Source organism: Raphanus sativus, unplaced genomic scaffold (assembly GCF_000801105.2).
Source record: "Raphanus sativus cultivar WK10039 unplaced genomic scaffold, ASM80110v3 Scaffold2865, whole genome shotgun sequence".
In the NCBI taxonomy this organism is placed as follows: Eukaryota; Viridiplantae; Streptophyta; class Magnoliopsida; order Brassicales; family Brassicaceae; genus Raphanus; species Raphanus sativus.
Window position 1 is genome coordinate 1 of NW_026618172.1, and position 13401 is coordinate 13401.

At 38.1% G+C, this 13401-nt stretch overlaps 3 protein-coding genes across 8 annotated transcripts; 1 reads left to right on the top strand and 2 right to left on the bottom strand.

The window, feature by feature from the left end:
- Positions 1-6: 6 nt before the first annotated feature.
- On the bottom strand, positions 7-876 carry LOC130506081 (probable eukaryotic translation initiation factor 5-2; the record flags this gene model as incomplete). The annotated part of the gene is made up of 2 exons (XM_057000700.1): positions 759-876; positions 7-536 (listed from the first exon to the last, which is right to left on the bottom strand). A coding segment is annotated over exon 2 (308 nt), but the record flags the coding sequence as incomplete, so codon positions are not given.
- A 2143-nt stretch (positions 877-3019) lies between these two features.
- LOC108823935 (beta-1,3-galactosyltransferase 7) lies at positions 3020-5364 on the top strand. Of its 2 annotated transcripts, none has more exons than XM_018597250.2 (10): positions 3020-3251; positions 3336-3438; positions 3620-3681; positions 3787-3965; positions 4063-4199; positions 4285-4405; positions 4477-4564; positions 4654-4779; positions 4859-4968; positions 5084-5364. In XM_018597250.2, exons 1-10 carry the CDS (start codon positions 3157-3159, stop codon positions 5230-5232), a joined length of 1170 nt encoding a protein of 389 aa, XP_018452752.1. In that variant the 5' UTR covers positions 3020-3156; the 3' UTR covers positions 5233-5364. The 2 variants fall into 2 exon arrangements, with proteins under 2 accessions (XP_018452752.1, XP_018452753.1); XM_018597251.2 differs by having other exon boundaries at positions 3796-3965.
- A 2476-nt stretch (positions 5365-7840) lies between these two features.
- Positions 7841-13395, bottom strand: LOC130506080 (uncharacterized; the record flags this gene model as incomplete). Of its 5 annotated transcripts, none has more annotated exon segments than XM_057000697.1 (19): positions 7841-8393; positions 8518-8904; positions 9002-9115; positions 9190-9321; positions 9415-9480; positions 9561-9614; positions 9699-9899; positions 10009-10221; positions 10315-10562; positions 10660-10809; positions 10874-11004; positions 11107-11236; positions 11465-11522; positions 11657-11962; positions 12042-12125; positions 12197-12285; positions 12367-12541; positions 12621-12706; positions 13279-13395. In XM_057000697.1, coding segments are annotated over 19 exon segments (2906 nt in total), but the record flags the coding sequence as incomplete, so codon positions are not given.
- Between the last annotated feature and the right edge of the window lie 6 nt (positions 13396-13401).

A 13401-nucleotide genomic window follows, 5' to 3' on the forward strand; every position in this document is an offset into this window, starting at 1 on the left:
CCACACCCATAGCACTGAACATACCTCTTGATAAACGCCTCGAGAAGAGACGCAAGCTTAGAGGTACTATGAGCACCATTCACAAGCGAAGTCCCAGTCTTCTCATCAAACTTGGACTGAGCTCCAAGCTCACACCCAAAGTACTTGGTCGTGTAAGAAGCAGGCCTCGCTAAAGCCTTTGCAATCTCAACGTTGTTGACAATGTTGGTCTTGATGCCGTTGCCTTTACCTTCGGTCTTGGTGACCATCTTGGGCATCTTGTACCTGTAAAAGGCATCGTTACGGTTGGAAGCACCGATGTTCTGGAGCGCCATGTTTTAGTGAAAGTGGTCGGAGAGGAGGAGAGGAGGAGTGTCGGGTTTGAAGATGCGTGTGGTGGTGGCTCTTAGCTCTGGGTGTAGGATGATAGTCTTGTCCAAGCAACCAGATAGATAATAGCAATAGGGTGAAATCTTGTCAGACATAAAAGAAAGCTTCGAACTTTTCGTAAAGTTGCAAACTTTTTTTTTTGTTAACTCCCTGAGAACAAAAAAAAGCTGAAAAAGAAACAACAATTGAATCAGCCAAATCGAATATCAATTCTCATAAGACTCAATCGAATATCTACGAGAGACTATAATCAAATCAAATCAAATCAAATCAATCAATCATAAACGAGATTTCGATCATTAGCTCAAGGGGGAGAAGTGATAATTGATGTTATGCTATCTAAGAATCGGATTAGATTGAGATGATAGTAAATGGATCTGGAGAGATACCTGTGAATCGGAGAGGGCGATGGATCGAAAGCTCGGATCGAAGGTTTACTTTTGTGAGGGGGAGAGAGAGAGAGAGGCGTGGCGTTTGTTTGGTTTATATAAGGGGTGGGGGGGATGGGGGAAATTAGGGTTAGCTTTCACGAAAAGGAAAAGATGTTTTTACTTTTCCGTTTCCGATTATTTCCTTCTCCTCAAGTAATTAATTTTAATTTTAGTTTTCCTTTTTTCTTTTTTAATTATGGGAAACAAAATCCAATTCAAATTAGTTGACAAAAAGAAAAAAAAAATATCCAATGAAACTTAATTAAAAACTAAAATTAAAAATTGCATTGTATGACTGTAAAAAAGACAGACCTTCCTTGAAATTTATAGATAATTGTAAATAGAAAATATTATTTTATAAGTTCTAGATACATAAATCAAAACATTTAACATAATGAAGTTACAAAAAAAACGGTACTAATTCTACTCTTTCTTCTTTTTTTTTTTTTTTCCTCGGTAGATTTCATTAACAAANTAAGATGAACACAAAAGAGTACAGACACTAAGCAGGCAGAAACAGAAATATCTCCTGAGACTAAGCCCACACAAGGGAGACAAGCTAAACAAAAGATTAAACTACAAAACAAACACTTGGCTAGAGAAACATCATCTTTAAAACAGCATCAAAGACTAGAAGACTGAAGTCTAAGGGAGCAGACAGCTTCAACACAGAAGCAACTCTCACAGCAGATGTCACAAAAGTAACCCACCAACGAAGACAAGAGACCCTTGCTTAACCTTCATCCCAGCTACAGAAGTAAACCGGCGAAGCTACAAGAGAAGTCAACACAGACCCGACCACCTCTGAGAGAGAACAAATTAAAAACTCACCCTTAGGAGAACAGAGGTATTTCAGAACTCGCAACCTCCAAACCTGAAACCGGCTGAAGCAGACAAACCGGGAAGGTACCGACGGCAAGAGAGGAAAGCAAGAGCTTTCCTTAGAGTGTATCCATTCCAAAGTACAAACTTCAACATGCTGGAAGAGCGAAGGAAAATACCAACATTCCAAACCTCAGCCAAACCTAATCTGACAACCAGTTCTAAAACCACCCGAAACAGCGACGAACGAAATTACAGCTGCAACAAGGCACGAACCGGCAAAAGAAAGAAGATGAACTCTAACCCGTCAATAAGGGAAGGTGGAGACAATCCGGATCAATCAAGAACCGAACCAGTCCATCTCAATGACTGACGCCGTCGCTTGGCCTCACCACCCAAAGACGAAACAGTGTAAAACCGTAAAAAGGAAAGCAAATCACAAAGGGAGCTTCAGCTCCGGTGCTAACGGAGCTTCAGCTCCGGTGCTAACGGAGCCACCGGAGCCGACCAAAACTCAAACTGATTTTTAGATCTGGGTTTTAGAGAGAAGGGAGAGGATAAGGAGAGAGAAAGGGGAAAAAAGATCACCCCCCAAGTTGTTCATACTCTTTCTTCTTTTTATAAGCCTTTTTTTTCTTTTAGAAACTAATAATAATTAGCTTTAGTTTTACTTATAAAATTAAAATTACATAAAAAATCTGATTCAAGAGATACAACATCCATTCAGAAAGTTTGCAAACTCAAAGACTGTAATGAACTTATGTGCTAAGCAAGCCCATGAGCTAATAAGATGTTGGGACAATTTGTAAGAGGCCCATAAACCGCACATCACGGCGTCTACGACGTGAGTCAACACGGTCGACGACACGCATTCTACTTCTTCTTTTTCTGCCTAACCATATTTGACGGTCTAACTTGAATGTTTTCAATTCAAAATGTCTTTTCTTTCTCTGACAATTCGTCTCCCACACTTTCGTTCAGAGTTAAACTATAGAAACTAAACTATATTATACAACATCATTGTTCATTGATGGACATGCACTTCTATCATGTAACTCCTCTATTTTCCTATCAAAACTTCCCAATAATTCCATTTTATTAACATTAATAAATTAGTTTTAAAATTTTTAAATAAGTAAAAACTATAGTATGGTCCCGTTCATGTACACACGATTATCTCAATCAGAATTCTCGTGACTTTCATGTACAATATGATAGTCTATAGTTCATGTACAATAAGTCCTTCCAGAAATTAATAACAATCAATTCTTTATATATTTTTCATGTATTTTATTCACATATAAAAACTAATGACGTGGCATATACGACGGTGTGAAAGCCATTACAAAAGCCAACAAAGTTGTAATAAAAGTTTCTTTTTTAATATACTAGGAAACTTTCTAAATTCATTTTTCTCAATTTCACATGAAAATTTCATCACTTTTGAAACATTCTTCGATTATCTCTCCTCTCTTCTCTATAAATCTGCAATCTCTGATCTCACTCTCTCTCCTCTTCTTTCAAGGTCTCCACGATGAGGAACAAAGTCTCGAGGAGAGTCATCTCTCTCAGATGGGTTCCGTTCATCTGCATCTCCTTCTTCGTCCTCGGAGCCATCTTCACCTCCAGGTTTTGTTTCATAAAGCTTCCACCTTTAACATCTCTTTCCTTTTTAGATTTTCTTTGATAGGTTTTTGCTTTTTTTTTTTTCAGGTCATGGGAGGAGCCGTCGTCTGATTCCGGCAGTCAGCTGATCTCACAGCGTCATCGTGACCAAGAACTCCAGATTGTATCTGACGATTGTGCTCATAAGAAAGTATGCTTCTTTTTATTCAATTTAAGTTTATGGCTTAATGATTAGTGAGTCTAATTCATAGGTTTTTTTCAGTTAAATCTTAAATAATTTTACTTCTGGAATGTCAAAGAGATTTAGGGTTCTATGCGTTTTTTAGCTCTGTTTGCTTCTTCATTTTTTTAACATTTTTCCTCAAATGCAGAAAGCAGCTACACAAGAAAAAGATGTAATTGACCAAGTTTTGAAAACTCACCAAGCAATAGAGTGAGTGCCAAATTAAAGCTTTTCTATTCGATATGTTAATAGTAATTATTTTTTTTTACTCTGACTATCTGATTCTATCTATCGGTGTGTTTTGTTCTTTTGGAGTGTTGACAGGTCTTCAGTCACAAGAACCTCACAAGAGACGGTTGATGGCTCGGAAACACTTTCTTCCTCTTTAACCGGAGCAAACCCGAAGAAGAAAGTGTTCATGGTTATGGGAATCAACACTGCATTCAGCAGTAGAAGACGGCGTGATTCCCTCAGGGGAACATGGATGCCTCAAGGTATATATATATTTTAGCAGTTTTCAAGTGATCCTCTTTCCTTAAATCCCAAATCTAGTAGTTTTAATATATATAAATGTGGATATGTGTTACACAGGGGAGAAGCTAGAGAAACTGGAGAAAGAGAAAGGGATTGTCATCAAGTTCATGATTGGTCACAGTGCAACCTCAAATAGTATTCTGGATAGAGCTATTGATTCAGAAGATGCTCAACACAAAGACTTCCTTAGGCTGGTGAGGACAAATGAATAAGGAATTTTCTCAAGAAAGAATGTAGTTTTTTTTTTTTACTTTAAAACATTGTTATTTTTGCTTGCAGGAGCATGTTGAAGGATATCACGAACTCTCAGCAAAAACCAAAATATTCTTTTCAACAGCAGTAGCTAGATGGGATGCAGAGTTCTATATCAAGGTTGATGATGATGTTCACGTTAATCTCGGTAAAGTTAAAAACTACTGTTTATACTCTTATTCTTACCTGAGAGTTTTAAGCAAACATTGGCCTTCACAGGTATGCTTGCTTCCACACTTGCTCGTCACCGCTCAAAGCCTAGAGTCTATATCGGCTGTATGAAATCAGGACCTGTTCTTGCTCAAAAGTAAAATCTCATTTCTGTCCTAATCTTTCTGAAGTTTTTTTTTTTGTGTTAAGAGAAAGTGTTTGAATCAAGGTTACTAACTGTTGCAGGACAGTGAAGTACCATGAACCTGAGTACTGGAAGTTCGGAGAGGAAGGTAACAAGTACTTTCGACATGCTACGGGACAGATCTACGCCATCTCCAAGGATCTTGCCAAATACATATCCATCAACCAGTACGTAGTAGTTCTTGCCTTCCTCCAGCTTCATCATAGGTTTGGTCTTAATAGGTTTTTAAAACATTGTATAATGTAGGCCAATATTGCATAAATATGCAAATGAAGATGTGTCATTAGGGTCATGGTTTATTGGACTTGAGGTTGAACATATTGATGACAGAAACTTCTGTTGTGGGACTCCTCCAGGTAAAAAGCAAAGCTCAATTACACATCAAACAAAGTTATAATCAATCTCTCCCTCTCCCTTTTGTCTATGTAGTTTTATATCTTTTTTTTTGTTTTTTTTTTTGCATCTGAATAGATTGTAGATGGAAGGCAGAGGCGGGTGATGTATGTGTGGCGTCGTTCGAGTGGAGCTGCAGTGGTATTTGCAAGTCGGTAGAGAGGATGAAGATGGTCCATGAAGTTTGTAGTGAAGGAGAAGAAGCTGTTTGGAATGCTCTTCTCTAAAAACGTTTTTTATCAATCATTTCTCGATACAGTTGTTAAGAGGAGATGACAATTTTTGTAAAGAACCAAAAAGGTATACAAATCTCATATACTGGAAAAAGGAACTTTCAAATGAAGAATTTTTTTAACATATGTGCCCAAAAGACTCTTCTAGTGTGGCTTGGTTCTGAGGAGAAACATATCCCTCACCTCCTCTTTTATGGTTTATAGTTTATTATTTGAGGCTTAACAGGTTTATCAGCTTATGCTTTGTCCTTCTACTTGTGTTACCTCTTGTTTAGTCTCTTGTTAAGCAGAAGCAATGGACACATGAGCATTCTTTTAGACATTCCAATTATTTATTTTCATAGAGAAAAAATGACTCAACTTATGGACACATGAGCATTCTTTTAGACATTCCAATTATTTATTTTCATACAAGAGAAAAAAGTGATTCAACTTTTGAAAAATATGATATAGCCTCCACATTCTCTACAATTTTTATTATGTATAATTTTTCTGCAAAAAATTAGAGAAGCTATTCAAATTTAGTGTTATCTACAAACTTTATAAACATAAAGGGGGGTGTATTGAAACTATGATTTTAAAGAGTTTTGGGATTGTTTTAAAATCCTCTGTTATTCAATTAAGGATTTTAAAAATTATTTTCAAATCACCTGTTATTGAACATGGAATTTATGTAAAATCATTTGAAACACTTGCAAATCTCCTGTTATTTAATTAATCATTTACAAAACTTATAACAAATCCACTGTTATTGAAATATAAACATTATTTTGAAAGGAGAAGGATTTTGGGATGCTTTGTATTAGTTCCAGTTAAAAAGTGTTGCTATAAAAATCTCACATCTACATGTGTTATTTGGAGAGACTTCAGAATAAAAATAAAACATCTATTTATTTGATCAAAAACAAAAAAGTAAAACATCTGTTTAACGATGAAAAAGAAAACAAATATACATAAGACAAACGACGGCTACTTTACATCTTTCTAACCTTTGAGACAATCATTCAAAGCCAATGAACTGCAGATTTATCTCTATCTGCTCCATTAGCAGATACAAAAAAAAATCAAACCTCTGAACACTTCATCCATGGAAAATCGGCTCAAACCCCATAAAACTTCTTCCTTTATTAATTATAACTACTATGTTCATATTCTTCCTCTGTTATTCTCCTGCGATGGCTGCTTACTTAACTCACTGCAAACTCGGTTCTTAGATTTGCGATTACTGATACTGAGTTCTTAAATCATGGAAATTTGCAAACACCACTTGGGTTCCTCTGCGTGTCTTGTTGGAACAATCCGGAGAACATAGTAGACAAAGAGAAAGATAGTAGATTAACGTAAGGAGGAGTTATTAGTTTGTTGAGACTTAGTAGCCATAAGCTTGCTCAAGTTTCTTTGTCTCGGAAACCTTTGGTTAATGATAAACATGGGAATTTATGGCTGCAACTAATGGTTTCAGTTCTGAGAATTTTATTTTTTACACTAGGACATAGACAACGTATATGGCTTGGTGCTTGCGGCGAGGCACTTGAGCACATGTAAGCTAGGGGAGAAGAAGTTTTGGTATGAGATGAATCAGTTGTGGGAGCTGCGTCACCTAACTTAACGCCACTTCTTTGTGTCTGCGTTGTGGAAGAAGAGAAGCTTCTTCTTTATAAGTACATGTCTAATTAGTCGTTGCACAGGTGGTCACCATGGATGTAGCCATCCTTGAAGAGACCTTGAAGCTTCTAGTTTGTTTTTTTTACGTTTGATATATATATACACAATTATGAAAGACTATCAATCAAACTTGAACTATGGTATCAATTTAGTCCACTCTTGTTATATGTCACCTAACTGAGGTATCTGTCTTGATATACAAAGAGACTGAGATATGCTTATTGTCGTCACCTGAGCCTCTTCCCTCTGTTTTATTATTGCTTCACACCAAATCCATTGAGATTATAAAAATAAGTCTAAAGATTGTAATCCGAATAAATATGTAATTTTGGTTTTCTCTTAAGTTTCTCATGCTCCAGGCTGTTTTGGGTCTTGCGAAAGTTTTTTTTTGTATCCCCTGGTCTGTCTGTTTGAAGACACTAATGCATTTAACTTTAGTTTTATTTTCCTCCCTGAAAAAACGTGATGATTGACTTACGACAAATGTCCATTTAGGTAATGATCATAGTTGATATGATAAGTAACTGTGGCACCCATGCTTGTCCAATTAGCAACACCAGACAAGCACATGAGTTTCCTGTAGACAGTTTTAGACGTGTGTCTCTCACTCTATGTTAAATTTTCTTGAAGATATTGATTTTACAGAATGCATTGATAGAACGATTTGTAAACAAATCACCTAAATAACTCTGAAATTTTCAGAAAATAGTTTACCAAATCACCTATAGATTTTGTTTAAAATTTTAAACTTTAACTAAAATCACCCAAATAACTTCAAAACTCACCTAAATCCCACCAAAATTAAAACACTCCACAACTCCTTAGAACACTCAATCCAATACACCCCCAAAATGTGCATTGTTAAAATGATTTAATTGGGAGTTGTAGAGAACAGGCAGAAAAGAAAATGATTAAAAGCATTAAAGTATGAAAGGTGTGAAGAAATAAAAAGCTAAAACATAAGTCAATTTATCATACAAATGCTACATTCCAGTATAATTTTTTCCCTTTTAATTCCTTTTTTTATTTAGACTCCGCTTGCTAATCAATTCAATCGCACTATATAAGCAGCATACAATTTTTCAAAACCAAACGAATGATCTACGTCTCGACTCTCGACTGCTTTTCATCGTCCGTGCGTCTTTCCATAAGATGTTGCGTCTCCAACTTCTCGGACATATATCCCAACGCTGCCCCCGTGCCGCCGTTTTCATGGCCGGAAACGTGTCCGGTACGGGTACGTCAACCAAAAACTGATGTCCCCCTTGTGCTTACATAGATTCACTCACCTGAAGAAGAAGAAGAAGCCTAGTGGTTGGTTTGATTCACTTGTCAGAAGAGTCCTCGTCCGCCGCCTTGTCCTTGCTTGGCTTGTCTTCTTGCAAGCAATCAACAGGAATATAAAAGTAGCCCTTTGGTAGCCGCCGATTCTTGAAAGAAGCTTCGTCCGATGTCATCACAATCTCCTTCGCAAATGTTTCTACATTCTGCTATCATTATCAGTTTATACAAGTATATAAGATGTTCTTCTGTCTCATGAATGAGTTTTGGCGTTGAGCAAAGGAGTCCAACTTACAATGCAAGCAACCTTTACGACAAAAAGATTCTTCTCACCTTCTTGGGCTTTGATCCTTCTTCATCTCCATCCTCCGAAACACTTGGCGAGACAATACAATGTTTCCGTGGAACCGTTTTCCCAGAAAATACTTTGCTCCTACTACCCTTGGAAGTAGCACTATCGTCGGTTTTCTGATCAGTGTCCATTGCAATAGGACCTTTCCCTCGAAGCTTAACAGAGGCTGTGCTGTCAATGGTGATATCATCTGACCTCTGTATTGCTTCACTGCCAGATATATTACTGTCTGGATGACCTTTTATTGATGTCGTCGCTGAGTCAGATGAAACTTCTGGAGGAGAAAATGGATTACGGAGTGGTAACGAACGTGCAGCGTGATCCCTTCTGGCAGCAAGTATCTCATGTGAGGAGATAGCCAACTCTCGCTGCAAATTATATATAACACCAGTAAAAAGGTCAAGTGTCCATTTTTATACCTTTATTTGAAAGGAAGGCATAGGGTTTAAGTAGAGTTTAACTTACTTTTAACTTCTCCCTCTTGACTATCCGCTCGCACAGAAGTCGTAGCCTCTCTAGTTCAACCCTATAATGCTTGAGACTTTTCAGCCCATCTGCCCCATGTTTCTGAGATTCGGCCTGCCAACACAGTCAGAGAGATGTAAGCAAGTGGGACCATCATAAAAATGACTAGAGAGATGAAAAATTAAGACCTTTGCCTTCTGTTCCAAGCTGTGTTTCTCACAGTAAGCCTTATGCGGAAGTTTCCCACCACCAATCATATGAAAGCCAGCACTTCTGGCACAGGTTGGGTGAAACGTCGCCTGGCAGTTACCATAACTACACTGTAAAATGACAAACAAGCTTCTGATCAATCTTTGTCCCAATAACTTGAAGCTAGATGTCTTCGGATAAAGAAAGCAACGAAGCGTCAGTACCTTAAAGCATGCACCATATATCCGTTGGCATACACAACAAGTACTGGTGTTCTTGGCCAAAGACTCCTAACAAAGCATCATATATTAAGCTTTAGCATTTTTTCAAAACATGATACTGATTCTGGATTATAATAATATAAACTCACCACTCCTTGCACAGGATTTATTTGTCCCCTTCTGAAGGTTGATTCCAAAGACCACTGCACGAAATTAAATACCAAATGATTTGCAATGATCATTACTGAATATAGTACGCAAGACCCTGCGAATAAAGGAAACCTCACCTCCGCACAAAATGCATGTACCCACTGGCCATTTGTGGCTTTCCTAAAAGCCCCAGTTGTGCCTCCACATAAAGTGCACTCTGTAGTAGAAGACGGGTTTTCCCAGAAATTGAAAGAACCAGTAGATTCTGCGCATAGTTCACAGTACCAAGGACCAGTTGATTCTTTAGCACATTTGTAGCAATCCATGTGAACAGCAACCTGTAATTGGAGCATGATCAGATACAATACCGTGCATAAAAGATGTCCCTGGAAATAAAGCATGCCTTGGTTAAACATAAGAAAAAATTCTCAGGGAATGTCTTCTCACCTTGCAACTAGAGCACACCACAATCAGGTTCCATATAGTTTCAGAGCGTCTGCAGATATCACAACTTCGTGGTTTTTCTGATGATAAGTCTGGTGTACGATGATCAGACCGCTTGTCTGATGGTGGACCGGAAACAGGCATCTTTAAAAGTGTTTCCTTTGTCTGTGGCACTAGGTGAGCGCTGCCAGAAACTTTACGTCTAGAAGTACTCATCTGTCCGATTTATAACCAGCAAAATGACAAAAATTAAAACTATGGCACAGAAAAAAAAACGGAGGGAAAAACTCAAAACGTAGCAACAACAACCTCTTGATGAGCAGGTTCTTCTGCCATATCTTTCCTGAGCGATGTATTCCGAGAAGATGTTGCTGCAGCAGCAGTAGCAGCAGCTAGAACAGCCTGGGCGTCTTTGTGTCTTTTCTCTTTCCTACTTTGCTTTCTTGCTTCCCTGACATCATGGAAATATTTGTTAACCAGAACATCATCCCATCTTCGTCCATGCTCTTCATCAATCTCCAGGGGTAGCTTTTTGGTAACTTCGTAGGCTAGATCGTCTGAGAAAAGAAAGCAGCTTTAGTATAACATGACAGAAATTCTTTTTTTTTAACACAACAGAAATAATTATATAATGCAGAAAACAGGAAGAATCACCCGAGAGTTGCTTTCTTGAAACTGCGGTGCCAAGTAGCTGAAGTTGATAATATAGAAGCTCTCCTTCCACTTCATCTTTGGGAGACAGATCCAGTATGCCCAATTTCCTAGCTTTAGCTAACTGACAAAATGTGTTTCCTTCTTCAGAGCCTGCCAAATGTTATAATGTTACCAAATGTCCCAAAAGCTGTGGCATAAATCATAAATTATTTACCCCCAGGTTCGGTTGTCATCCTATCCACATAAGAATTCGTGCTGCTTTTCAGGGCCTTTCCTTTGTCCATCTCTGACAATTCTTTGTGAATATAAGGATGAGGATCGAAACCAGGATATGCTTCATGATCACTGAATCATCAAAAAAAAAGGTGATATAGTAACTGTCTCCCAAATGTGTTTGAAGCCAAGGGAATAACAGAAACTGTCTCCCAAATGTGTTATGAAGCTTACAGGAGATCCAAGATAATAGGGCTTGGACAGCTCAACATTCCACGATTTTGAGAACTATCTGGCCTCAAGGGAAAGGCATTCTCCACCATTCGTCCAGACGAACTGGGATTTGATTGTTCTCCGTGATCATCTACACAACAAATCAAAATTAAGATAAGCAGCAGTTATCATCAGTTAAGAGTATCCATTAAGCGTGATAAACTTCGGACCATGAAGAGACTTCCTCAATGGAAAAACTCTACGCAGCTGTGTAACACAAATGTAGAAAATACTACATGGAGGATAACAAGCATGGAGGATACATACATGAGAAAATGAGACATGCACGAATAAATATTGAAAACTTAGAAGAACATACCAGAAAGATTAACTGAACTTTTCCCAAGATGACCTTCCTGATCAAGTACTGCTGGTTTCTGCATATGAGAAACAAGGCACAATGTCCAAAATCTCATCAGGAATTCCTTGTGCATAAAAACAAAACAGTGCAGCACCTACGTTTCAACCTTTGGTGAAATATCTAGGAAGTAGTGCGAGCCATGGGAGATACCTGTTCTTCTGAAGAATGATCAGATGGCAAATTCTCACTGCTTCCATTTTTCACAATTGGAGTATAAGCTTTAGCTTCATCAGTCACAACACCATTACTAATACAATTTTCAGCAGGGGTACATGTCGGATTCAAGATGTCAGAATCTAGCATCATCATGCCTTCAGTACAGATAGCAGCCCGACGCTCAGATTTAGTAGGTTTCGTACTTTTAGAAATTTCGCCTTTGTTCCTAGTTCCCATGTGTGCATGCTGGCCAAGCCATTTAACTATCTTGCCTAGTAAATCAGGCAACAAGTCTCCATCCTGTAACGCAGAACTTTGAAATCAATATACAGAAACCCACAATGAGAACGCAGACACTTTAAGAATTTTTACACATTACCATAAGTTTGGCATTCAATGCATCAGGATTGACCCCGATCTCTTCAGCCACATCCTTCACATTCACTTTCCCCAGGTCGATCAACTAAAAAATGTTAATCAATGAGCAAGAGAGTCAACAGGTACAGATGATCCAACTTAATAGTATATGCACACCTTTTTCAGAATCAACCCAAAACTAAGAGACTCGGATTGAGTCTTTTCATCATCGGTGCTTCTCCCAGTAATCCCTGATTCGACAATGTCTGTTGCAGACAAGTTAAATTCTGAACATGGTGATTCCAGTTCTCGCAACTCACTGTTTCTCGAAATATCAGAACGTGTACCTGGTGTTCCTACGTCAACTCCCATCTCATCAGTACTTAGCTGATCTCTTACAGATTCTGATGGAAGATGGCATAGAGGAGGACGACTATCAGCTGCATTAATTTCTCCTCCCTCTATAGGCCTTCCACTTTCTTGAATATCTGAATGCTTCGAGCAGAAAGCTCGCAGTTCAACCTACAAATTTTCTTGCATTGTTAAAGAATAAACATCACTAATATATCTATGATATCTTTCTGTAAGTAATGAAACTTACAGTGTCACACCCGCGTTTTCCCCAGATTTCTAGCCTGTTCCCTGCCTCCCTTGCACATATAGGATGGAAAGACGTTCGGCAAGTTGCTATAATCAAGAGATTGTAAAGAAGTATCAATAACTCTTCTGGATAGAATATAGAATCGAAGAAAAGTGTGACAAGTAGAATGCAGCCATAAAGTTGAAAAGGTAAATCAAGTTAAAACATGGGAAGTATAGACATTTGTCTATTTATTTTAGTTAGGTCCAAGCTGTGTGCAAATGCACTTTCACAGCAACCCAGCGTAGCAAAATATTCATCGAAGAACTAACAATATAAAATTCGTTTCATCCGAGATGTAATCAGCACAATGTAGCCTGATATAAAATACTTAACACTCCACTGCGGTGAACAGTTTCAACAAAGCACTTTCCAGTTAAAAATGATCTAGACAGTTGGGTTATCTAGACTACAACTGCGAGCACAGCAGTATAAGTAGATGAACCCCAATTTCAGTTTTACTAAGGGGATCGAGCAACCAGTAGTCCTATATGTTTGTCCTACGAAAGTAGTAGCTTAAGTAAAAGACCCAGACTATACAACAGAACATGTCATGAAGAGTACCAGTGTTACCCATGGTCAGAGGTAGAACGGATGCACAGAAAGAAACAATACCTACCATTACAACACCGAACGCAAGCACCAGATTTCACCTTGCACAAGTTACACAATAACTTCCTGCGAGTTTCTTTTATTCCAGGCAAATTCAAGATTGGCTCCATTTTATTCAAGTCTTCTATGT